This window comes from Acinonyx jubatus, chromosome X, assembly GCF_027475565.1.
Source record: "Acinonyx jubatus isolate Ajub_Pintada_27869175 chromosome X, VMU_Ajub_asm_v1.0, whole genome shotgun sequence".
Classification (NCBI taxonomy): Eukaryota; Metazoa; Chordata; class Mammalia; order Carnivora; family Felidae; genus Acinonyx; species Acinonyx jubatus.
Window position 1 is genome coordinate 121327970 of NC_069389.1, and position 25616 is coordinate 121353585.

Genomic DNA, 25616 nt, shown 5'->3' on the forward strand with positions numbered 1-25616 from the left:
CTTAAGACTGGAGGGGGGCAGAGGCATTTCTTTTTTTAAAAAAAAAAGTTTTAACATTTATTTATTTTTGAGACAGAGAGCATGAGCAAGGGAGGGTCAGAGAAGGAGACACAGAATCTGAAACAGGCTCCAGGCTCTTAGGTGTCAGCACAGAGCCCGATGCAGGGCTTGAACCGACGGACTGGGAGATCATGACCTGAGCCAAAGTCGGACGCTTAACCGACTGGGCCACCCGGGTGCCCCAAGACAGCAGAGGCATTTCAGAGGCAAAGTGGTTTCAGAGGGTTCTCAAGGAAACAACACTTAAATATTGGTATGCAATTTTGCCAAAGACACGGCCATCTGGTTGTTCTGGGGATATGGTTGAACTGGTGAAGGGATTGTGAGACTGTTGCAGCAGCAGGGCATCCATCAGATGACCACAGGGCTGGAATATGCACTGAGGGTCAGATTGGCCAAGTCCCTCATTTTATTTCAGACAATAAAAACTTTTATATTATTTGAACTGCTCTCCCAAAGAGAATTCTCCCATCATCTAGGAGCCAGGTGATTTCCTCAAGAAGATCTCATGAGATTATTTCCCATATTTTTCCTAACTCTGTAAGAAATAAGGGTCCCCATCTATTTCCCAACACATGCATCAACCAACCAGACACCCACTCTCCCTCTGCCTAATAACTATTACCTAAGGGAACTATCGTCTAAGAAAAATTGTAACCAACGGGAAAGAGAAAGTCTTTAGAATTGCAATAAGAATTAGCTATTTCCTAGGATTGGGTGAATTTAGCAGAGGAAGCAGTGCAGGTGTTTCCTTCTCTGTCTTATTGGGTAATGAGACCCAGAGTCAATCAAAGCTATGTTTTCACATGGGGTCCATTTTTGATTACTGTAATAGGTCTCTTCTCAGGGGATACCCTTTTTTTCCAGCTTATTTCAATGGTGGTAAGAAGTGGAAAGTAAGGGTGACTTGAGAGTGGTAGTGAAAGACAACAAAGTACTGCCTATGGTAGGCAAAGAGTAACCAAAAAATGTTCTCCAGTCTGAATACAATTCAGAAGTTTAATAAACAGCCGCTAAACATTGCACCAAAGCATTTGGACACACAATTTCTACAGAAAGGCAAAGGTCAGGCTTTCATTTTAAACTCCTTAAGACAATCATTAACAGCCCTACCCCCCCACCCCCCACCCCGCCACCCCCCCCACCCCGCCGTCCCCACATATCCACAACACTATACCCTTCTAGTCATGAATTTGCCTATTGACACACTCTTAGGAATAATGGGACTGGCATGCATTATCCCAGCAATGGCAAGGAAGCAGGGGATGGGGGAAAGATGGATGCAAAGGCAACCAGTGGCTGTTAGATCCCTTAGGAGCTTTATTTAGGGAGTGGGAAGGGACAGTCTGCTTTTGATGCCATCTGTGGCTTTACTTTGGGCTTCTAGGATATTCTGGACTAGTGGCTGGGGCTACCATCTTAATATCATTCCATTGAGCCGTGACTATTAGAAGTGGTTTCCTTGGGTGATACATTGTGACTTCTTCCTACAAATCTTTTTGGTGTCCAATTAAACTGCATTCAGGACTCAGTAGGACTGTTGAGATTGTGCTGATTCAGAGGTCAAATGTACCTTGCTTCTCAGTCTTGTCTTCATTTTGGCCTTTGGAAAGGGACTCATGATAGTTCTCTATTACAGACACATATAAGGAGCCTAGGCAAGTCATTCAAACATCTGAGACTCAGTGTATCTACCTTATAAAAATTTTACAATTATAATACATTAAGAACAAATGAGATCAAATGGCCCCTAAATAATATATTATCAACCTGGTAATAATAATTTACTTGACTCAAAAACCAACTAGACTTCAATTCACCCCTCTAAGAATTGGCATCAATAGAGAACCAGAGTTTGCTGACAAGGTGAGAGCAAAGTTCTTAGGCCTGGGCTAGCATTTGGGGTGTGGAGGGCATGGAAGGAAGAATTTGACTTTCACCTGCCAGTGGCTTTCTCTTTTGAGCCAGACTTCAAGCTTCCACCACCCAGCCCAAATCTCTTACCCCATCCAATATTTGACTAGTTGCCTTGGCAGGGAGGTGACTTTCCTCTCTAATTAAAAAAAATATATATAGGCATTTGATCTAGATCTTTTTGTTTCTGTTTGTCCCTTTTTAGTATAAATTACAAAAATACTTGATCCTTTTCGTGAAGAGTTTGCAGGCAGTAATGAGTCCAAACTAAGCAGTGTCCAGCTGGCTACAAAGGGGTGGGGGAGGGTCAAAGAACTTAAGAGAAATTTCCCAAACGAGAAATATACCAAAGAGGGTACTATTTTCCTGAGGGGCTGAAACTGGCAGGGCATCAGCCATCTTTAGACCAAGCTGGCCTAGTTGATTCTGTTTTGGCTATCTATCATTAACAGTGGTAAGCCTCAACTGTCCCCACTAACCTCCAAGCCAATAAAAAGGCTGGAGCCATGTTTAGAGGTTAGCACTGGTTCCTGCCTTTGCTATCAGTACTTATACCTAGTGGGCCGTGGTGTAGGCAAGGGAGGTGGCAGACCAGGACCACATGGGATAGACTGGCTCCCTCAGGAGTTAGAATCATATGATCTGGACCAGTCAACAATCTTCTTTGCTCTGGACCACTCAAATAGCCAAGGCTCCCACTACAGGTAATAGAGTCTCCTGTTCTTTCTGCAGTGGGCAGAGTGCAATAAAATACATGCAGTGCCCTCAGCTGGGGGAGACTGGCAGACTAAGGTGAGCAACTGAACAAATGGCAGTGTTTGGCTCTGATGAGGGTATACTCAGCAATGTCAAAGGGGCAAGTAATTTTTCTGTTATTATTTTTTCATTGAGACTCATAAATATGAATTGAGAGTCACAGCTTGGTAGAGAGTTAAAAAGAAGAATCCTGAAACACAGAAAGGGGAGCCCTGGGGTTTGGGTGCCTGGATGCTTCCTAGGGTATACAATGCTCTGGTTGCTGCATCACCACTATCTATTGTTTGCGGATCATGCCCTTGATAGCTGACTCTCTGTTGACATAGGTGGCCCAATAGACTAGATTAAAAATGGCAAAGAGCACAGGAAAGATGATGCGGGAAATTTTGTCAACCTTGCTGACACTGTTGTAGGTCTTGGTCTCAGTTGGGATGTCCTGCACGTAGGTGGTCTTGGGTGAAGCAATAATTGTCGGGGTTGAGGAGGCACTGGGAGCAGCGCCCTTGGAGATGGTAGAGAACTCAGTGTCCTTGGCCAGGTTGATGGGATAGGTGGTTCCCACGATGTTGAAGGTGGTGCTGGTTTTCTTTGTTGGGGCTGCTGGTGTTTTCTTCTAGGAGTCAGAAAAAGTAGGGAGAAGGGGGGATAAAACAAAAGCTAATTAATTCATTACACAGATCATCTTCAGAGGCTTTAGGGAGGAGGAACCATGAGGGAAGTTAAGAAACAGGGGCTAGGAAGCCAATAGCACTGAGTAGCCAGGTTTGTATCTAAGGATAATTGAAGATGAGTTTGAAAACAGAAAACTTGCATCATCCTGGTTTACTAGTTATGTGGCTTTGGCCAAGTCACTTATCTTTGAGTTTTAGTCTCTTCATCTGTAAAATGAAAATCAAAACATTTGGCAGGGTTGTTGAGAGGATCAGATGAAAGAATGGTGCTAAGAATCACTGGAAAACTGTGAAATATTGGTCACATGTAGGATCTTATATAATCATGGGATTTGATCCTCACAGTAACCCTAACAAGTAGGTAGGTGAGATTACTCCCATTTGACAGATGATAAAACTCAGCCTCAGACTGAGTAGCAGAGCCCACACTAGCCACCTCGGCTCCTGACTTTAATCCAGGGCTGTACTGTGCTGCTTTGTATAGGTGCGAGGCACTTTTTGGTTACCCGAGAAATAACTCCAAAAGGCTTCAACCATCAAGTGGCACATCCCCTGTGAGGAAGAGAGCTATATGAGTCTGAAAATCATTTCATCTTAAAGACACAACAAATACTATGGCATGTTTACATGCATCATTACAACAGTATCTCACCCTTCATGCACTGTAAATGTGTTCAGCAAGCTAGGGAGCACCCCAGAGTTTTCTACTCTCTCATGGCTATAGGCAGGGGCCAACACCTCCTCAGGGAGCTATGCAAATATTTCCCTCTGATACAGCAAAGGCAGGAAGAGCCAGAGTCTTGCTATGACACTGCCTTTTGTAATTTTTTTTAGAATTAAAGAAAAAAGGGAAACAAACATGCATATATGTGCCCATTTGTTCCTAACTATATAATTTGTGTACACATGGACCTTCATGTAGAAAAAACAGAGCTCAGATCTAGATCAGAAGAGAGAGGCTGATGAAGGGGAAGCCAAAGGCAGTGACAGTGCATAGTCTACAGTGTTTGCTGCCTCCCTCTGTAGTCTGGCCTTTTCTTCTTTCCATCCCTTTTTGTTTCTAAGGAAAAGTGAAGATAGAGGAGCTTCAGAAATGCCCAAGAGTGTTTGATGAAAAGTGACAACTACTTGCATTACCTTAATTTCACACACCTCACATTGTTCCCTTTCTCAATGTTATTTTCTTCCCAGCATGTGTATTTTACTTTACTCCTCTCCTTCCTACTTGTTTCTTTCCAGGGTTTTTCTACTCCCAGTCTTTTACAGACCCCTTTATCCTAATCTCTTTCTTTTCTTTTCTTTACACCATTTTGATCTTTTTTTTTCCCGTTTAGACCATACTGCCATTTACTTTCCTGATCCTAGTAACTTTGCCAAATACTTACTGAATACCTACTGGGCCAGAAACTATGCTAGGCATTTAGGGATAGGTGGGAGGGTTAAAAAGATGAGTCCATTTCAGTCCCTGTTGTCCAGGAGTTTACAGTACAGTGGGGGAGAGGGCTGTAGGAACACATGAGTGCCATATAATGTGATCAGTGTTCTAATAGATATGAGCAAACTATGATTGGAATTCAATAAAGTGAGGGGCAAAGTACCTACAGGTATTGGAAAAGGTGGCTCAGAGAAGATAATGAGGCTTGTGAGCTGTGTCACAGAAGATGAGCAGGAACTCTCCAGTTGAAGATGCAGCACAGGTCAAGGGCACTGCTTGCTTGAGGGATAACAAGAAGTCTGCTATAGCTGGATCACAGTGTACATGACAAAGGCCTTGTATGCCATGCCCTCCTGCTCTGACTTCCCATCCTGACTTTAGGGTTTTAAATGAGAGGGGGAGTGGGGCAAATGAGAGAGTGTTGGTTTAAGTAAATGAACAGTCTCACTAATAGGACTTTTATAAAACAATACTCTTCTTTCTCTTTGAGAATTGCAGCCACAATGCTGTAAGTGGAAGGAGCACAGAACTCTAAGGCTTCTAAGAGCCTTGTAAATTCCTTAAATACTACATGGGACTCATTTATAATTAGCAACTTCATTGTGCAAATAGAGGCCTGCTGCTAAACGCCTCTGCTATTAAATAAAAGAGCACTTTGTTTTCCTTATTAATTTGCTTAGTAATCTCTTTTTTTGTGGGTAGAAAAAAACAGGAAAGAAAAAACCCCACTATCCTGACTTTGCTATAAGCTTTCACATGTTATTTAATTTAGTCATCATATAAGCTGGTTATAACCAAATCTCTGAAACAATCATTCCAAACAGCAAACACTTTCTGTAGCTCCATAAGCACTTTGTGTTCTATAGGTGAGAAGAAGCAGCAGTTGATTTAATCTCAGATTTTTAAAGGAATAAAGGAAAATTACCTTCTAATTCCTCTTGCCCTTTCCAACATGGCACATTTTAATCAGCCATTCTAATTTTTACCTAAATTGTCAAAGAAGGAAATCAAAGCAAAAGTTGTAGTGTCAAGGAGACAGAAGCAGGAGACAGAGATTAATGGTTAATATTTTTCCATTTCTGTATCTAGTTTTTGATTTGATAGATACAAACTAGACTGACTTAATTTTGACCAAGTTGTGATTTTATTCCTTCCTAGCCCAGTGCCTGGTTCAGGCATGTGATAGATGCTTACTGAATAAAAAGATGACCCCCTCCCATTGAAGATTCTCAATGTAACTTCCAGTTTATACCTCCTTAGTCTTGACCTCTCCTATACAGAGAACATATCTCTATAGTTTAGCTGGAAGTAATTCCCATACCACCAAACTGAAATTGACTCCTCCAAATTCCCCCAAGCAGTATTACTTCCAGAATACCTTTTCTTTTAGAAAGCCACCTCATGTGGGTTTTGAGAAGTGCCAACTATAGGGTTGGCGTGCTGAATGTACTTGATACCCAGCCAGGACCTTAGAGTATATACAGGTATAGTCCAATGCCTCTGTATCCACCCCCTAACATATATCCAAATTTCCTGAACCCTACTTTTCATAAGTGAGGCAAAGTAATAGCATATATACTATAAGGGATTCAGAGACAAATCAGAAAAGTGACAAGAAAAGTCCAAGACCAGATGGCTTCATGAGTGAATTCTACCAAACATTTAAAGAAGAGTTAGGACCTATCCTTCCCAAATTATTTTTAAAAAAATTGAAGAGGGAACATTTCTAAACTCATTTTATGAGGCTAGAATTACCCTGCTACTACAACCAGATAAAGACACCACACACACACACACACACACACACACACACACACACACACATATTACAGCCCAAGATCCCTGATGAACATACATGCCAAAATCCTCAACAAAATATTAGCAAACCAAATTCAACAATATGTTAAATAAAAGGTTTATATACCATGATCAAGTAGATCCACAAATCAGTGAACATGATACACCACAATAACAAAACAAAGGAAAGCATTTGACAACATTCAACATCCATTTATGATAAAAACTCAGCAGAGTATAGAAGTGTTCCTCAACATAATAAAGACTATATATGACAAGCCCACAGCTAACATACTCAAAGGTGAAAACCTGAAAGCTTTTTCTCTAAGATCATGAAGAAGAAAAGGACGTCCACTCTCATAATTTTTATTCAACATAGTATTACAGGTCCTAGCCAGAACATAAAAGAAATAAAATGCATACCAATTAGAAAATAAATAAAACTGTCATAATTTGCAGATATAATTCTATATATAGAAAACCATAAAGACTCCACTAAAAAAACTACTAGAACTAATAAATTTAGTAAAGTTGCAGGATACAAAATTAACATACAGAAATCAGTTGCATTTCTATACAGTAATAATGAACTAACAGAGAAATTAAGAAAACAATTTCATTCACAGTTGCATAAAAACAATAAAATACCTAGGAGTAAATTTAACCAAGCAAGGGAGGTTTATGACATTGATTAAAGAAATTGAAGACAACACAAACAAATGGAAAAATATAGTGTGCTCATGGATTGGGAGAATTAACATTTTTAAAATGTCCATATTACCCAAAAACAATCTACAGATTCAATGCAATCCCCATCAAAACCACAATGGCATTTTCACAGAACAAAACATCATAAAATTTGTATGGAACCACCAAAATACCCTGAATAGCTAAGCAATGTTGAGAAGGTGGAACAAAGCTGGAGGTATCATGCTCCCTGATTTCAAACTATACTACAAAGCTATAGTAATCAAAATGGCATGGTACTGGCATGAAAATAGACACATATTTTAATAGAATAGAATAGGGGGTTCAGAAATAAGCCTATGAATATATAGTCAATCTATGACAAAAGGAGGTAAGAATATACAATGGGGGAAAGGCAGTCTCTTCAATAAATGGTGATTGGAAAACTGGACTGCTACATGCAAAAAACCAAACTGGATCACTATCTCATACAATATACAAAAATAAACTCAAAATGCATTAAAGAACTGAGTGGAAGACCTGAAAACATAAAACTTCTAGAAGAAAACATAGGCAGTAAGCTATTTGTCTTCAGGCTTAGCAATGATTCTTTGGACAAATCTCCTCAGTAAAGGGCAACAAAAACTAAAATGAACAAATGAAATTACATCTAACTAAAAAGCTTCTGCACAGCAAAGGAGACTATCAACAAAATGAAAAGACTACATATTAAATGGGAGAAGATATTTGTAAATCATACATCCACTAAGGAGTTAATATCCAAAATATATAAAGAAGTTATACAACTTAATATAAAAACCAACCTAATTAAAAATTGGCAGAGGACTTGAAAACATACAGATGGTCAATAGACATATGAAAAGATGCTCAACATCATTAATCATCAGGGAAATGAAAATCAAAATTACAATGAGAGATCACCTTACATTGCTCAGATTGGCTATTATCAAAAAGACAAAAAAAGTAAAATGTTGGTGAGGATGTGGAGAAAAGGGAAGCTGGATACAGTGTTGGTAGGAATGTAAATGGATGAAAAACTATGGAAAACAGTATGGAGGTTGCTCAAAAAATTAGAAATACCATATGATCCGGTAATCCCACTACTGGGTATTTACCTAAAATCAATGAAAACACTAATTTGAAGGGATACATAGACCCCTATGTTTATTACAGCATTATTTACAATATCTAAGATATGGAAGTAGCCTAAGTGTCCATCAAGGTGGATAAAGAAAAAATGGCATACATATTCGATGGAACATTACTCACCCATAATAATTAAATCTTGTCATGTGCAACAACATGGATGGACCTAGAGGGTATTATGCTAAGTAAAATTAGAGAAAGACAAATATCATGACTTCACTCATATGAGGACTTCAAGAGACAAAACAGATGAACATAAGGGAGGGGAAGCAAAAATAATATAAAAACATGAAGGGGGACAAAACATAAGAGACCCTTAAATATGAAGAACAGAGGGTTACTGGAGGAGTTGTGGGAGGGGATGGGATAAATGGGTAAGGGACATTAAGGAATCTACTCCTGAAATCATTGTTGCACTATATGCTAATTTGGATGTAAATTAAAAAAATAAATAAAAAATTAAAGTTTTTATGTAATGTAAAATATGAATCTAAGTAGATTTTTTATAGAGATATTTAGCTCTTATATTCTGCTTTGTTAAAAAAATCTTTTTCTCAAAAAAGTATTCTGGTGTCTTAGTCAAAACTATAAAAAAATAAAACATTACAAAAAATTTTAAGGCAATAATAATAAAAAACTAAACTTTTCCAAGATATGAATTGAAGTTGAGTATTTTTTCTAATGTGAAATATTATTCTAGACCATTCAAATATCCTTATTTGAAAATAAAAACAGGATAAGAATTACTGTATTTTCAAAACTTAGGTAAGAATTTATGAATATTTTAAAAGCAGTTCTAAGAATAATAACCTTTTCAAATGTAGAGGCTTATTTCTTAATTTTATTTGCTTTATTTTTAATTTTCAAGAGTTTAATGAAAGTAATGCACATAGTTTTTTATTTAAAAAAAGAACTTAAAGTCTTATAATGAAAACCAGAAACCCTTACCTAAAGCAAGTCTTAATTATTTTTAATTCTCTTAACTGATATTTCTAAATTTCTAAATAATATGCTTATGCTGCTATTAGTTTCATACATAGCCAATCTTTTCATGATAGAAATTTAATTCATTCATGCAACACTTCCTCCATCCAATACAAATATAACAATATTTTAGTTCAATTAATAACCAGTGGTAACATCATTACAAATTACTATATAAATACATCTAGCATCCTGCCCAAACTGGACTAATCCCTCTCCAGGTTTGCTTCTTGCTGCATCATAGCTTTCATTTTAGGACTTCTGTTCACTTATCTCCTATGTTGGATACTCTCTTTTCTGGATTCAATGTCCTTCTCTTTTATGTTTTACTGTTCTATTTTGTTTTGCTTTGTTTTGGTTTTGGTTTGAGAGAGAGAGAGAGAGAGAGAGAGAGAGAGAGAGAGAATGCAAGAGTGGGGGAGGGGCAGAGGGAGAGGGTGGGGTGAGAGAGAAAGGAAGAATCTCAAGCAGGCTCCATGCCCAGCATGGAGCACAATGCAGGGTTCAATCTCACAACTGTGAAGTCATGACCTGAGCCAAAATCAAGAGTGGGACACTTAACTAACTGGGCCAACCAGGCACCCCTCTTTTGTTTTAATAGAACATATCCTCCTATGACTTCCTAAGGTGGAGTGTATGGGAAGTGACATTTCTGAGATCTTAGAAGTCTGAAAATACTGTACCTTTCCATTTAATTGATACTTTGGCTAGGCATAGGATTCTAGGTTGAAAGTCATTTGTCCCTCATATTTATGAGATTTACTACTCTGCTGTCTTCCACCATACAGTATACTTGAGAATTCTGATGCCATTCTGTTAACAATTTCTTTGCAAAAAACATTCTAGAATCATTTTATTTATTTTTAATATGAGATTTATTGTCAAATTGGTTTCCATACAACACCCAGTGCTCATCCCAACAGGTGCCCTCCTCCATACCCATCACCCACACACCCCTCCCTCCCACCCCCCATAAACCCTCAGTTTGTTCTCAGTTTTTAGGAGTCTCTTATGTTTTGGCTCCCTCCCTCTCTAACCATTTTTTTCCTTCCCCTCCCCATGCTATAACAGGCAATCCTAAAATTTGTATGGAACCACAAAAAGCCCCAAATAGCCAAAGTAATTTTGAAGAAGACCAAAGTAGGAGGCATCACAATCCCAGACTTTAGCCTCTACTACAAAGCTTTAATCATCAAGACAGCATGGTATTGGCACAAAAACAGACACATAGACCAATGGAATAGAATAGAAACCCCAGAACTAGACCCACTAACGTATGGCCAACTCATCTTTGACAAAGCAGGAAAGAATATCCAATGGAAAAAAGACAGTCTCTTTAATTGTGCTGGGAGGAATGGACAGCAACATGCAGAAGGATGAAACTAGACTGCTTTCTTACACTATTCACAAAAACAAACTCAAAATGGATAAAGGACCTGAATGTGAGACAGGAAACCATCAAAACCCTAGAAGAGAAAGCAGGGAAAAACCTCTCTGACCTCAGCCGCAGCAATTTCTTACTTGACACATCCCCAAAGGCAAGGGAATTAAAAGCAAAAATGAACTATTGGGACCTCATGAAGATATAAAGCTCCTGCACAGCAAAGGAAACAATCAACAAAACTAAAAAGCAACCAACGGAATGGGAAAAGATATTTGCAAATCACATATCGGACAAAGGGCTAGTATCCAAAATCTATAAAGAGCTCACCAAACTCCACACCCAAAAAACTAATAATCCAGTGAAGAAATGGGCAGAAAACATGAATAGACACTCCTCTAAAGAAGACATCCAGATGGCCAACAGGCACATGAAAAGATGCTCAACATCTCTCCTCATCAGGGAAATAGAAATCAAAACCACACTCAGATATCACCTCACACCAGTCAGAGTGGCCAAAATGAACAAAACAGGAGACTATAGATGCTGGAGAGGATGTGGAGAAATGGGAACCCTCTTGCACTGTTGGTGGGAATGCAAACTGGTGCAGCCGCTCTGGAAAACAGTGTGGAGGTTCCTCAAAAAATTAAAAATAGACTTACCCTATGATCTAGAATCATTTTAGACTATCACTTTATCTCTGGTTGTCTGAAATTCATTATGATGTGTCTCTATGTGGGCCTATGAAGTTACTTTTAATCTGGAGACTTATGTATTTCCATTTGTAAAAATGTATTAGTTCTTTGTTAATTTCCTTTATTCCCTTTTCTCTGTTCACTCACACAGCAGCTTCTGAGTTGGATGGACTTCTTGGATACATTCTTAAGTCTCTTACCTTTCTTTTACATTCTCATCTTTTTTTCCATTTTGCCCTACTTGTAGGGAGGTTTTCCTCAGTTATTTTTCCCATATCTCTACTGAAATTTTTATTTTGGTACTTCGTTTTAATTTTAAGAGCTCTTCCTTATTCTCTATTTCCTTTTATATTAGCATCCCATTGTTTTATGAATATAATTACCACTATAAAAGTTAGAATTTTCTTAGTTCCCTAAATTATCCCTGTTCCTTCCAAGATGAGTTTTTAAAAAAATCTTTGCTCTTCTCTTTCACATTGCAAACATCACTTTGGTTTATTTTTTATTTTTTATTTTTTAAAGTTTATTTATTTTGAGAGAAAGAGAGAAAGAGTGAGAAGGGCAGAAAGGGAGGGAGAGAGAGAATCCCAAGCAGGCTCCACATTGTCAGCACAGAGCCTGACACGAGGCCTGAACTCATGAATTGTGAGATCATGGCCTGAGCCGAAATCTAGAATTGGACGCTTAACCAACTGAGCCACTCACATGCCCTTTTTTAAAAAAAATTTTAAATGTTTATTTATTTTTGAGAGAGAGAGAGAAATAAAGAGTAGGAGTGGGGAAGGAGCGGCCTGGGGGTGGGTGGGCACAGAGGATCCAAAGTGGGCTCTGTGCTGACAGCAGACAGCCTGATGAGGGCTCAAACTCACAAACTGCAAGATTATGACCTGAGACAAAGTTGGACACTTAACCAACTGAGCCACCCTGTTGACCCAGCAGACATCACTTTGGTAATCCTTAGTATGCCGATATTATTTGGCAACATAAAAGATGCCTGTATGCTCAGTGTATCTGAGCTGATCTTGTTGACTGGTTGATGACTTAAGGAGATGAGTAGAAAGTAGGTAATTTTTTATGGAGTACTTCAAAATGTCAGTATGTAAAGGTCGTTATTCTGGATACATTCAACTTCTTTAGAAACTTCTGATGTTCTTCTGGAAAGTATACATTTGACTGCAAACATTTCACATGTTGGGCAGGCTCTAAGGTCTTGACTACTCTGTACACAGACTTATAACCAATCTCCATAGTTTCTTTATTCTCTGCTATACCAAGCACCTCAAATGCTGAGTTTCTCTAAGTGTTATATCTTACTCCAGCTTGATAGATTAATTCTTATTCTCTCTTTCCACATTCATTCTTTTAAATAAATATATTAAAATTTCTTGTCTGACTAAAATCCCTTCTCCAGTTCTCCTGGTGCTTATTTATACATATTTTATTTACTGAATCTCATTTTAGTGGGATTGTAAATGGAAGCAGTGATAAATACATGTGGTTGATCCTTAGAAATCCACAGTTAATCTATTTTTCAAAATGCAATTATAAGGTAGTCATTTGTCTTCATTTGTAAATGAAGTTTTGTTTCCACCTATTCCTTCTTTTCATTTCCTTTATAATCTACCCCCTCCCATTTTATCTTATCCTTCATCATAGTACAAATAAAAAATAAATTTTTAAATCATGTATATTGTTTTTAAATCCATTCTAGCTTTATGAAGCAAATAAGGTTTAATATGTCTCTCTAAAGGAGGGAAAAAAGTTAACTGAGATATAATTAGATTCCAATATTTTTATTTTTAATGCACTTCATTCTTCCTGTGGGTCAGTGGTTCCAACTGTTAGTTCCCTCACATTGTAGCAGTATAGACAATGTATAGCACCCTCACATTAGAGATTCATTTTGATGTGTTCCATAGGATTTTCCTCCCAAATCTCATAATTGCTTTCTTTTAGATAACTTAAATGGATTGACCATGGAGGGGGACTAAGGAAAGATTTCATCACCATATTTGCAGAAGAGTTTTAGATGATTCTTTTTGTTCTTTTTTTCATTTTCAGCACTCCTTGGAATTGGAGAAATGGTCATCATTTTTGACATCCAGTCTCTTACTAATCTATTCTGGTTCTCTCTCTCTGCCTTCAAAACAACCCTGTACTTCTTCCTGGCCATTAAAAAAAAAGTCTACCACATTTTTTTTCACAAGACATACATGACAGCCTTTCAGATATCTGAAATTAGCAATCATCATCCCCTTGAGCTATGTACCCTTTCTCTATTATAGAAACCAAACTGGAACAGAACTAAATTGGAACAGTACACTTTAAACATGGCCAAACCAGTATAGAAGAAAAAGGGCGTATTATCTTACTTGTTCTGGGTAATTCTTAATTCAGACTCAAATCAAATTTGGCTTTTTGATAGTTACACCACATAGAAGACTTACATTAAATTTGTTTTTTCCCTATATCCCATCATCTGATTTATAATGTGCAATTATTGTTAAGCTTTCTTATTAAGAACTAATGGGTTTTTTGTGTGTCTATGTGTAAGAATTTGTTTGATTCAGTTAATGTTTATCTCTTGATTTCAGCCTATTCTCTCAAACTTCAGAAATTCTCTTTAGGGCACCTGGGTGGCATAGTCTGTTAAGTGTCAGACTCTTAATTTTGGCTAGGTCATGATCTCACTGTTGTGAGATCAAGCCCCATGTTGGGGTCCACACTGGGCATGTATCCTGCTTAAAATTCTCTTTCCCTCTGCCCCTCACTCACTGGCTCTCTCTTTCTGTCTTCCCCCCTCTCTTGCAAAACAAGAAATTCTATTTGATTCATAACTCAGAAGATACTCTCCAATAGTCATGAATGCTTGCTTACAAACTTGAAGCATTAATGACAAAATTTAAGAGGAAAGGGACAAAGATGAACCCCTGTGGATTATCACAGGGACGTCCATTCAAGCTGAAATCTATCCATCAGTCAATTCTATTTGACTCCAATTAGTCCATCAGTGACATAAGCTTAATTGTACTATTTTTTCAACTGCTATTTCTTCTTTATGAAGGCATTTAAAAAATAATTTAGATGTCTTGATAAAGTCTATGATATTTCCTGATCTACCAGTCTAGTAAACTTTTTGTAAAATTTCTTAAGGTTAGTTTGGCATAATTTCTTCTTAGTGAATTCAGGCTGGATATCAGTGATTAGTGCTAATTTCTCTTAAAACATGTTTAATAATATATTCTAGGGAACTTTCAGTTTAATATGTCAGATTAAGGACATCTTTTCTTCCTTCCTCTCTCTGGAACCAAGCAAATACTATTAGGAAAATGAGAAACAGAAACACAAACTCCAGTTTTGATGAAATTTGAAAGCATTTTTAACCTGATCCAAAAAAGTAAGGGCTCTCAAATGCAGTAAAAATTGGATCAGGGTAAAAACAACATTGAAGATGCTTGCTGTTCTGGATTTCAGGTCAAGAATAGAGTCCTAAAAAGTGAGTGGCATGATCTGAGTGAGGAAACAAATGACTCCCATTTGGAAACAAGATCAATTTTTAGGCTGGTAGTAAGAAAATCCTGAAACATTGTTTGACCACATATAGTGGCAGAGGAGGTAGAGAGTAGAAAAATTAAGGAATATTACACACATACACCTCTGCACCATACACAGAGGGCTTTCCTATACAACAGATGATGCTCAAATTAGTGTCAACTACTCAGTACTGTCCTACTCACTCTCTCAGTCCCTTCCCAAAATGATACTCTCACACACAGCAGGGCTAGTAAAGAATTCCCCCAATGCAACTTCAGGTAATAACTGAAAGCTAGCTAATATGGTACTAATACAAAATATGTTACAAAAAGAGGGGGAGGTGAAATGACCAATAAAGGATTTTGGAACAACATACAAAACAAACATAACCATATAAAAATAAATCAACAAAGATCATAATATTAATTTAAGGAAAAAAATACTATCCCCAAAATCAAGGTGAATAGACACCTTGAATGGTCAGAGACATGGAAGAAAGGCTTGATAAAAATGAGCATAGTGAAGTGGAAAATCAGTTAAAAATTCTTAGAGAAAAATAATAAGACAGAGCTCTATGATATGTATATATAATTTGTGCTTCTAGGAAGAGAACAGAACAAAGATATGTTTTAGGAAAACTTTAGGAAATTTTCATAAAGATAGTTGTTAATCTACAGGCTTCTTCTCAAACTATTCAAAAAAAACAGAAATGGAAGGAATTCATTCTATGAGGCCAACATTACTGTGATTCCAAAACCAGACTCCACTAAAAAAGAGAACTACAGGCCAATATCCCAGATGAACACAGACACAAAAATCCTCAACAAAATACTAGCAAATCAATTCCAACACTACATTAAAAGAGTCATTCACCACGATGAAGTGGGATTTATTCCTGGCCTGCAAAGGTGGTTTAATATTTGCAAATCAGTCAATGTGAATCACCGCATTAGTAAAAGAAAGGATAAGAACCATATGATCCTTTCAATGCATGTAGAAAAATCATTTGAAAAAGTACAACACCCATTCATGATAAAAACCCTCAACAAAGTTGGGATAGAGGGAACACACCTGAACATAATAAAGGACATATATGAAAAACCCACAGCAAATATCATTGTCAATGGGGAAAAACTGAGAGCTTTTCCTCTATTGTCAGGAACAAGATATGGATGTCCACTCTCACCATGGTTATTAAATATAGTACTGGAATTCCTAGCCTTAGCAATCAAAAAACAAAAGGCATACAAATCAGCAAGGAAGAAGTGAAATTTTCACTACTTGCAGATAGCATAATACCCTATAGAGAATATCCAAAGGACTGCACCAAAAATTGCTAGAACTGATACACAAATTCAGTAAAGTCATAGGATACAAAATCAACATACTGAAATCTGTTGCATTTCCATATACCAATAATGAAGCAGCAGAAAAAGAAATTGAGGAATCAATCTCATTTAAAATTGCATGAAAACCATAAGACACCTAGGAAGAAACCTAACCAAAGAGGTAAAAAATCTGTATTCTTAGAACTATGAAACACTGATGGAAGAAATTGAAGTTGACACAAAGAAATGGAAAAACATTCCATGCTCATGGATCGGTTGAAATGTCCATACTACCCAAAGCAATCTACACATTTTATGCCATTCCTGTGTAAATACCACCACAATTTTTCACATGGCTAGAAAAAACAATCCTAAAATATGTATGGAACCACAAAAGACCCTGAATAACCAAAGCTTGAAGAAGAAAAGCAAAGCTGGAAGCATCACAATTCTGGATTTCAAGTAATATTACAAAGCTATAGTGATCAAAAGAGTATGGTACTGGCACAAAAACAGACACATAGATCAGTGGAACAGAATATAAAACCCAGAAATGAACACAGAACTATATGGTCAGCTAATCTTTGACAAAGCAGGGAATAATATCTAATAGAAAAAAAAAAGACAGTCTCCTCAACAAATGATGTTGGCAAAACTGGACAGTGACATGCAGAAAAATAAACCTGGATCACTTTCTTATACCATCCACAAAAATAAACTGAAAATTAATGAAAGACTTAAGTGTAAGACAGGAAACTATCAAAATCCTAGCGAAGAACACAGGCAGTAACCTCTTTGACATCAGCTATAGCGACTTCTTACTAAATATGTCTTCTGAGGCAATGGAGACAAAAGCAAAAATAAACTATTGAGACTTCATCAAAATAAACAGCTCTGCACAGCAAAGGAAATAATCAACAAAACTAAAAGGCAACCTATGGAATGGAAGAAGATATTTTCAAATGACATTTCTTATAATGGGTTAGTATACAAAATCTATAAAGAACTTATCAAATTCAACTTCCCAAAAATAAATAATCCATTTAAAAAACTGAGAGAAGACATGAATAGACATTTTTCCAAAGAAGACAAACAGATGGCCAAGACACATGAAAAAATGCTCAACATCACTCATCATCAGGAAAATACTAATCAAAACTACAATGAGATATCACCTCACACCAGTCAGATGGCTAAAATTAACATCACAGGAAACAACAGATGTTGGCAAGGATGTGGTGGAGAAAAGGGAACTCTCTTACTCTGTTGGTGGGAATGCAAACTGGTGCAGCTGCTCTAGAAAACAGTATGGAGGTTCCTCAAAAAGTTAAAAATAAAACTACCCTATGATCAAGCAATTGCACTACTAGGTATTTATTCCAAGGATATAAAAATACTGATTTGAAGGGATACATGCATTCTTTTATTTATAGCAGCATTATCAACAATAGCCAAATTATGGAAAAAACCCAAATGTCCATCAACCGATGAATGGATAAAAAGGTGTGGTGTATGTATATTACACACACACACACACACACACACACACACACACACACACTATGGAATATTAGCCATAAAAAAGAACAAAATCTTGCCATTTGCAATGACGTGGATGGAGCTAGAGAGTATTATGCTACATGAAATAAGTCAGAGAAATACAAATATCATATGATTTCAATCATGTGGAAATTAAAAAATAAATCAGATGAATATTGTGGGGAGAAAGGGAGGCAAACCAAGAAACAGACTCTTAATCATAGAGAACAAACTGATCATTACTGGAGAAGTGGGCAGGGGGGTGAGTTAAATGGTTGATGGATATTAAAGAGGGCACTTGTGATGAGCACTGGGTCTTGTGTGTAAGTGATAAATCACTAAATTCTACACCTGAAACTAATATTACACTGTATTTAACTAACTGGAATTTAAATAAAAACTTGAAAAAAACACATGCTGTCCTAAGAAAAAAATCATACAGATACATCAAGATATATCCTTGTAAAGTAATTGGAATTCTTAAATAAAAGATACATTTGTATGGACTTCTAGGCCATAAAATCAAGTCCTCTATTATATAAGAGATTCTCAGTCTTGTCTTAAATTTCTTCCTAACAACATTCAGTGCTAGAATGGAGCATAGCAATCAATGTCTATATGGACATCAGAGAGAGAATGTGACCCATGAATTGTACAACATCCCAACTACAATTCAAGTATATACACAATTGACAGATAATTTTAAACATGCAAGATAGTAGGAAATATGATTCCCATGAGCCCTTCTTAAAAAACTTCTAGAGACAGCTTTGAGGTAACTAAGCAATGAATGGAAAAATGGATAAAAGGACTATTTTGAGAAGATGGCCCATTTAAATGTGGAACTATGACTAAACTATAGGAATTATGACTGCATAAAAGCATGTAAATTCTACAAACTTTGACAATGCAGAAATAGCATTATAACAAACAATAGTTGAGAAATGACAGGGACTGACAGGGAAGGTCAGAGGTAAAACAAGTATACTAATTTTCTCATGTCTTGAAGTGTGTAAGGGGTCAGTAGATCCTGTTCATAGATGACAAATCAATTATTAGATGGATAAATATATTTTAAGGATACAAAGGCAACAACTAGACTAAGTATAATAATAAAACCAGCCAAAATTTCCTATGATAGAGTGGATATAGTTACTAGAAATATGCTTATTTCTTCATAATTTACAGCAAGGAGTTAATGAATTCTATCTAAATAGTGAAAATCTATTCTAAAATTTTGCCAACTCACCAGTCTGTATTCTATGAAATATATCTTTTCCTCCAGTTTGAAAAATCTTCATTATCTTTTCTCTTCTCCATGATTCTTCATATTACTGGAATGGTTCTGGGACCACATCTGCCAGTTCTTTTTAGCATCTTTGGATAGTCTTCATCTAGATCTAGAGATCTGAACTCTTTTAAAGCAGCCAAGGACAATAATCTTGATTTCACAGTATTTATGTTTTATTCATACCAGTTATAGTTGGTTTATTGTTTTTTTTTCTTTTTACCTCCTTCCCATTTCTCCACCAATCCAACTAACATTTATTCAGCTTTTATTACGAATCAGGTACTGTGCAAGAATGTTGGCTAGTTAGAAAGATGATGCAGATAAGACCCTGCCCTCAAGATATTCAGTCTAGTGAGGAGGCAGATAAACAACTCTAATACAAATACAGGATTTTAATAATAGAAACACTCTTCCCCTACCACAATAAAAGCTAAAACTATCTGGATGATTCTTAGAAAGATTCTATAGAGAAAATAGCATTTCATATGGGTCTTGAAGAATGAGTGGATCTTCCCCAGGCAGGAAAAAAAGAAAAGAACATTCTAGGTAGAATGTAAAAAAAAAATAAGCAAACATACAGAAGGAGTAATGATCACTTTAGTTTGACTATAATGAGAATATACTGAAAAGTGAGGAGCAGAGTTGGCCCTGGAGATTGTACACTTTTCTGAGTAGCTTTATAAATACAGTGTGTTCCCCTTGAGTTTAGTAGTATCATACTTAGGATTGGTCCCTCACCACAAGATGTCAACACTCCAAGATACCTACCCTGTTTACCCCCAGCAAACACTCCACATTGCCAAGAAACACTCCAGTTGAGAATTGGATTGATGACCCCAGTGAATAGCACACAGCCTTGGCCAGTTCCCAAAGGCTGCAGGCTGCCCACTCCTGGTTCCAATACAGTTCTCTCAGGGAGTGCTTCCCAGCCCCCACCTTTGCTCTATCTCACCTTCATCTCCAGGGCCTCTGGCACCTTCTTGCCTTCCCAAGCCCAACTCCGCTTGGTGAAGTAGTTAACAGTGGCAAATTCAATCAGCGCAGAAAATACAAAGGCATAACAGACGGCTATGAACCAATCCATGGCCGTCGCGTATGCCACTTTAGGTAAGGAGTTTCTGGCACTGATACTCAAGGTGGTCATGGTGAGAACAGTGGTGACACCTGGGGAGAGAGAAAATGAGAACCAGTTGCCAGTGGAAGACATTTAGAGCATATGTGATGAGATCACCAACTTCCTACTTACAAGGAGGAGCTATACCCCACTCAAAATGACCCCCTTAAAGTAAAATACAGAGAATGTCAATGTGGGATGGTTCTACCTAGTAACTACCCCATCCTAGTTATCACAGGAATAGTAAGCTCCGGTAAAGCACTTTTAAACGTTGTCCTGTAGTTTCTGCTTAAACATTTCTATTGAAGAACAGGTAACCTATTTCATTGTAACAGAACTTTTTAATTAGAAAACCCTACCTTCATTAGAATACCTTCTTTAATTAGAAAACCTTCAGTCTGAGCTGAAACCTGCCTTCCTCTAACTCCTAGCCCACTGACTGATCTTAGAAGTCTTTCCCTGGCAACACAGGAAAGAAAAGCCTGCTTCCTCCTCCTCTCCCCTTCAGGGAGTTGGAGATGGTGGCCATGATTCCTTGTGAATCTATTAATCCCCAGGATGAACATGGCCACTTTCTTCTCTTGTTTCTCCTCCTTCTCTTCTGGTAGTTTTCTTTTGAACAGCCCATAACTGAACTCAACACTCAGGATCTTCACTTCCCTTACTGTGGACAGTATTTTCCTAATACTGTAAAAAACCACTGTAGAAAATGGTTCTTTAACTTCACCAAAGTCTTTGTACTATTGAGCTTTGTGGACAACCAAAGCTATTCCAATATCTATTTCTCTTTTTTTAAGTTTATTTATTTAGTATGAGTGGGGAAGGGGCAGAGGGAGGGAGGGAGGGAGAGAATCCCAAGCAGGCTCTATGCTGTCAGTACAGAGCCTGACATGGGGCTTGATCTCATGAACCATGAGATCATGACCTGAGCTGAAATCAAGAGTTGGGCACTTAACTGAGACACCCAGGCAGCCCTCCAATATCTATTTCTTGTGAGTTTTTATCAAGCCAGGATTTTTTTAAATAAATTGATTCTTTTTCTTGGTGGCGTTATTAAACTAAATTTAAGATTTCCCTTTATTCACTTTTAAATTCTATTATCATTTTTCTAATCTTCATTTTATATATACATATGAGCTATATAGTGTTGTGGCTAACGAGTGAGCTTTACAGTCAAATTGATAATAGGCTGACATTCTGGCAATTCCACTTACTGGTAATATACCTTGAACAAGGTGATATATCCCACAAAGCCAGTTTTATCATGTGTAAACTGTGTGTGATCTTACCAGCCTCAGAAATTTGTTTGGGGTTCCAGTGAGATGATGTTTATAAAGCCCATAACACAATATCTGGTAAAGAGTAAGCACTCAAGAAATAGTAGCTTCTATAATTAACATTACTCTTATTTTCACTGTTGTTAATAATATTGTCATAATTATATGATTAATTATAGTGGTATAATTATAAACAAATTTTAAACAATAACACTATAATAATAATTTTATAATTGTTAGCAATAGTATTCTAGCCTCAAGTACCTGCACTAGAAGTTAGAAGTCCTGAGTTCTGCCATTTACTTGTTTCATATCTTTGGCAATTTATTTGATCTCTCTATGCATCCGTTCTGCCTATCTATGAGTATTTCCTAAGTCTCTATACCCTAGAATTTTGACAAGATACTTGTTATACCCAAACTCATCCAGATTTGAGGACAGGGGAGTAGTCAGACCTTCTTTCTGAGTGTTGGCATGCTCAAGAGGATAGGGAATGTAAGTCTGGGTCAAATAGGGCATAGAAAGAAGTCTTAATGTGGTGAGAGATATTATATAGAAAAGCAAGCAAATAAGGCCTATCTATTAACTCTACCCAGAGAGTCAGCCATGTGTGCTGCAGCCTCTTGGGCCTTCTTTCACATCTTGCTCCCTCAAGTACCTTACTTATACGTTTGCTATATAAATGAAAATCCAGACTGGAAAAGACTTAGTACAGTTTCAACAGAGAGATCCTAAGGAAGCACCTTTGTACAAACTAGGTAGTCAGCAAGGCTGATTGGCAAAACCAAATTTTAATCCCTATCAGGAATCAGCCACATAGCCAGTACCTATTAACAATCTATCTGAGTATGTTGCCTGGTAAGTTCTGGGACTGAACCCAAGGGTCAGTAATCCTCTGACCACACTGAGCAAGGAGTGATGCATGGGAGAAACAAGCTACCTTACTTATGGTTATTAGCAAATGCAGTTGTCTACCCTGGCACAGTCATAGCAGTGTGCCTATGCATGGATGGAGAGAACTATACTGCAACATAAGTGTTTCTGTATCATATCTCAGTAGAAATTTTTATGTTTTAGCCTCTAGAGCTTCATTAGAATAGTCATCTTGTGAAGAATTCTTAGCTAGTCAGCTGGTAGGATCCTCAATCAAACATTTACATTTTATGGATGAACAATGAGGTTTGGCATTTTAAGAGATCCAGTCTTACCACCCAGTACTTCTCTTTCAAGACTCTTCTAGAAAGTATTTTGTGACTGCCCCACCTCACTTCCATGAGCACTTCTAAAAATCTAGGACACTTCTTTGAGAACACATGTCTGTCTGTACTACCAAAGCAGGAATTGCTTGAGAATAGGGATCATGAGTAATCTGTCTCTATCCCCTCAACCTTGAATATATACCTGGGACAGAGTAAGCCCCTAGTACATGTGTGATGAATGAAACTGCTCTACCCTCCCTGGCCCTAGATAACTACTCCTCTGTTTTCTTTCAGTATGGTTACATTTTTTTCCCTTAGAGTTTCATACATATCATATAGTATGCAGTCATTTGTGTTTGGCTTTCCTCACTTAGCATAGTATTCTTTAAATTCACTCATGTTGTTGCATCTATCTTTAGTTCATTCCTGTTAATTTCAGAGTAGCATTCCACTGCATTGATATAACAATTTGTCCATTCACCTATTAATGGACATCTGGACTATTTCCAATGTTCAACTATTATGAATGAAGCTTCTGGGAAGATTTACATATAAGTCTTTGTGTGAGCATATGTTTTCATTTTTCCTAGAAAACACTTAGAGATGCAACTACATGATTATATTGTAAGTAAACCTTAACTATAGGAGACTGCCAAACAGCTTTTTAAAGTGCATGTACCATTTAACATTCCCATTAGATGTATGAGTTACAGTCAGCATGAACCTTTGACTTATGAAAATTTAATATTAGTTGGTAGCTTTACACATTTCACTGACAATGAAAGTCCTTAGAACACCTTATCTCCATCTCAACTTACATACACTGCATTAAGGTCTAGTCTTTTATTCTAAATATGTCATATATCCAATAAGCTGCTGTTATTATTTTATACATTCAATTGACATTTACCATTCCCCATATATTTATTATTTTCGTTGTTAAAATGCATCTTAAACCTTCCTTCTTGGATAATTTTCTTTTTTCTTAAAGAACTCTTAGTGAGGGTTTGACAACAATGAACTCTTAATTTTATTTTTTTATCTGAAAAGGTCTTTATTGTTTCTATTGAAATCAGCTGGTAATCTATCACTATTTTCTTTTCTTTTCTTTTCTTTTCTTTTTTAATATATGAAATTTATTGTCAAATTGGTTTCCATACAACACCCAGTGCTCATCCCAAAAGGTGCCCTCCTCAATACCCATCACCCACCCTCCCCTCCCTCCCACCCCCCATCAACCCTCAGTTTGTTCTCAGTTTTTAAGAGTCTCTTATGCTTTGGCTCTCTCCCACTCCCACTCTAACCTCTTTTTTTTTCCTTCCCCTCCCCCATGGGTTTCTGTTAAGTTTCTCAGGATCCACATAAGAGTGAAACCATATGGAATCTGTCTTTCTCTGTATGGCTTATTTCACTTAGCATCACACTCTCCAGTTCCATCCACGTTGCTACAAAAGGCCATTTCATTTTTTCTCATTGCCACGTAGTATTCCATTGTGTATATAAACCACAATTTCTTTATCCATTCATCAGTTGATGGACATTTAGGCTCTTTCCATAATTTGGCTATTGTTGAGAGTGCTGCTATCAACATTGGGGTACAAGTGCCCCTATGCATCAGTACTCCTGTATCCCTTGGATAAATTCCTAGCAGTGCTATTGCTGGGTCATAGGGTAGGTCTATTTTTAATTTTCTGAGGAACCTCCACACTGTTTTCCAGAGCGGCTGCACCAATTTGCATTCCCACCAACAGTGCAAGAGGGTTCCCATTTCTCCACATCCTCGCCAGCATCTATAGTCTCCTGATTTGTTCATTTTGGCCACTCTGACTGGCGTGAGGTGATATCTGAGTGTGGTTTTGATTTGTATTTCCCTGATAAGGAGCGATGTGGAGCATCTTTTCATGTGCCTGTTGGCCATCCGGATGTCTTCTTTAGAGAAGTGTCTATTCATGTTTTCTGCCCATTTCTTCACTGGGTTATAAGTTTTTCGGGTGTGGAGTTTGGTGAGCTCTTTATAGATTTTGGATACTAGCCCTTTGTCCGATATGTCATTTGCAAATATCTTTTCCCATTCCGTTGGTTGCCTTTTAGTTTTGTTGGTTGTTTCCTTTGCTGTGCAGAAGCTTTTTATCTTCATAAGGTCCCAGTAATTCACTTTTGCTTTTAATTCCCTTGCCTAATCTATCACTATTTTAAATGCAATGTGTTTTTCTAGGCTACTTTAAAGATTTTCCTCTGTTTCCAAAAGTTTCATTATTATGTGTGTCTGTTTATGTCTTTTAATTTATCCTCCTTAGGTGCATAGAGCTTTTTGTAATTGTGCATTTATGTCCTTTATCAGGTTTGGACAGGGTTCAGCCATTATCTCTTCAAAAAATTGCTTCTATACCATTTTCTCATTTTCCTTCTACGATTCCATTATGTCTGTGTTAGACCTTCTCAATAAATCATATATTATTTCTCTGTCTTCTGCATTTTACACATTTTTGTCTTTCTGGGCCTCATTCTAGATATTTTTTTCAGTTAATGGGTTGTCCCTTCAACTATATCTAAACCACTGATTTTTTAATCTATATTTTCCTGTTTTAGAATTTCTAGTTTGCTTGTTCTCTCACATGTGCTTTTTCTACCTAAACACACTGTTTATATAATAGAATTCTTGTATTAGTTTCACCTACTTGAACATGTTCATCATAGCTATTTTAAAGTTTGATAACTATCTGAAATTCTATTAGGTCAGTATTTTTAATTGGGTTATACATTATATACAATAAAATAAAAGTAGAT

General features: G+C 37.1%; 1 protein-coding gene across 3 annotated transcripts in view; it reads right to left on the bottom strand.

Moving 5' to 3' along the window:
* Window positions 1-1209: 1209 nt before the first annotated feature.
* Window positions 1210-25616, bottom strand: part of GABRA3 (gamma-aminobutyric acid type A receptor subunit alpha3) — a 330232-nt gene continuing 305825 nt past the window's right edge. For 2 of the 3 annotated variants that reach the window (XM_015068025.3, XM_053201834.1), the window contains 2 exons: window positions 20192-20403; window positions 1210-3343 (listed from right to left, as the gene is read on the bottom strand). In XM_015068025.3, coding sequence (XP_014923511.1) covers window positions 3008-3343; window positions 20192-20403 — 548 coding nt within the window. In that variant the 3' untranslated portion in view covers window positions 1210-3007. The remainder of the gene's footprint in view (window positions 3344-20191; window positions 20404-25616) is intronic. The other variant, XM_053201836.1, reaches the window with a different exon arrangement.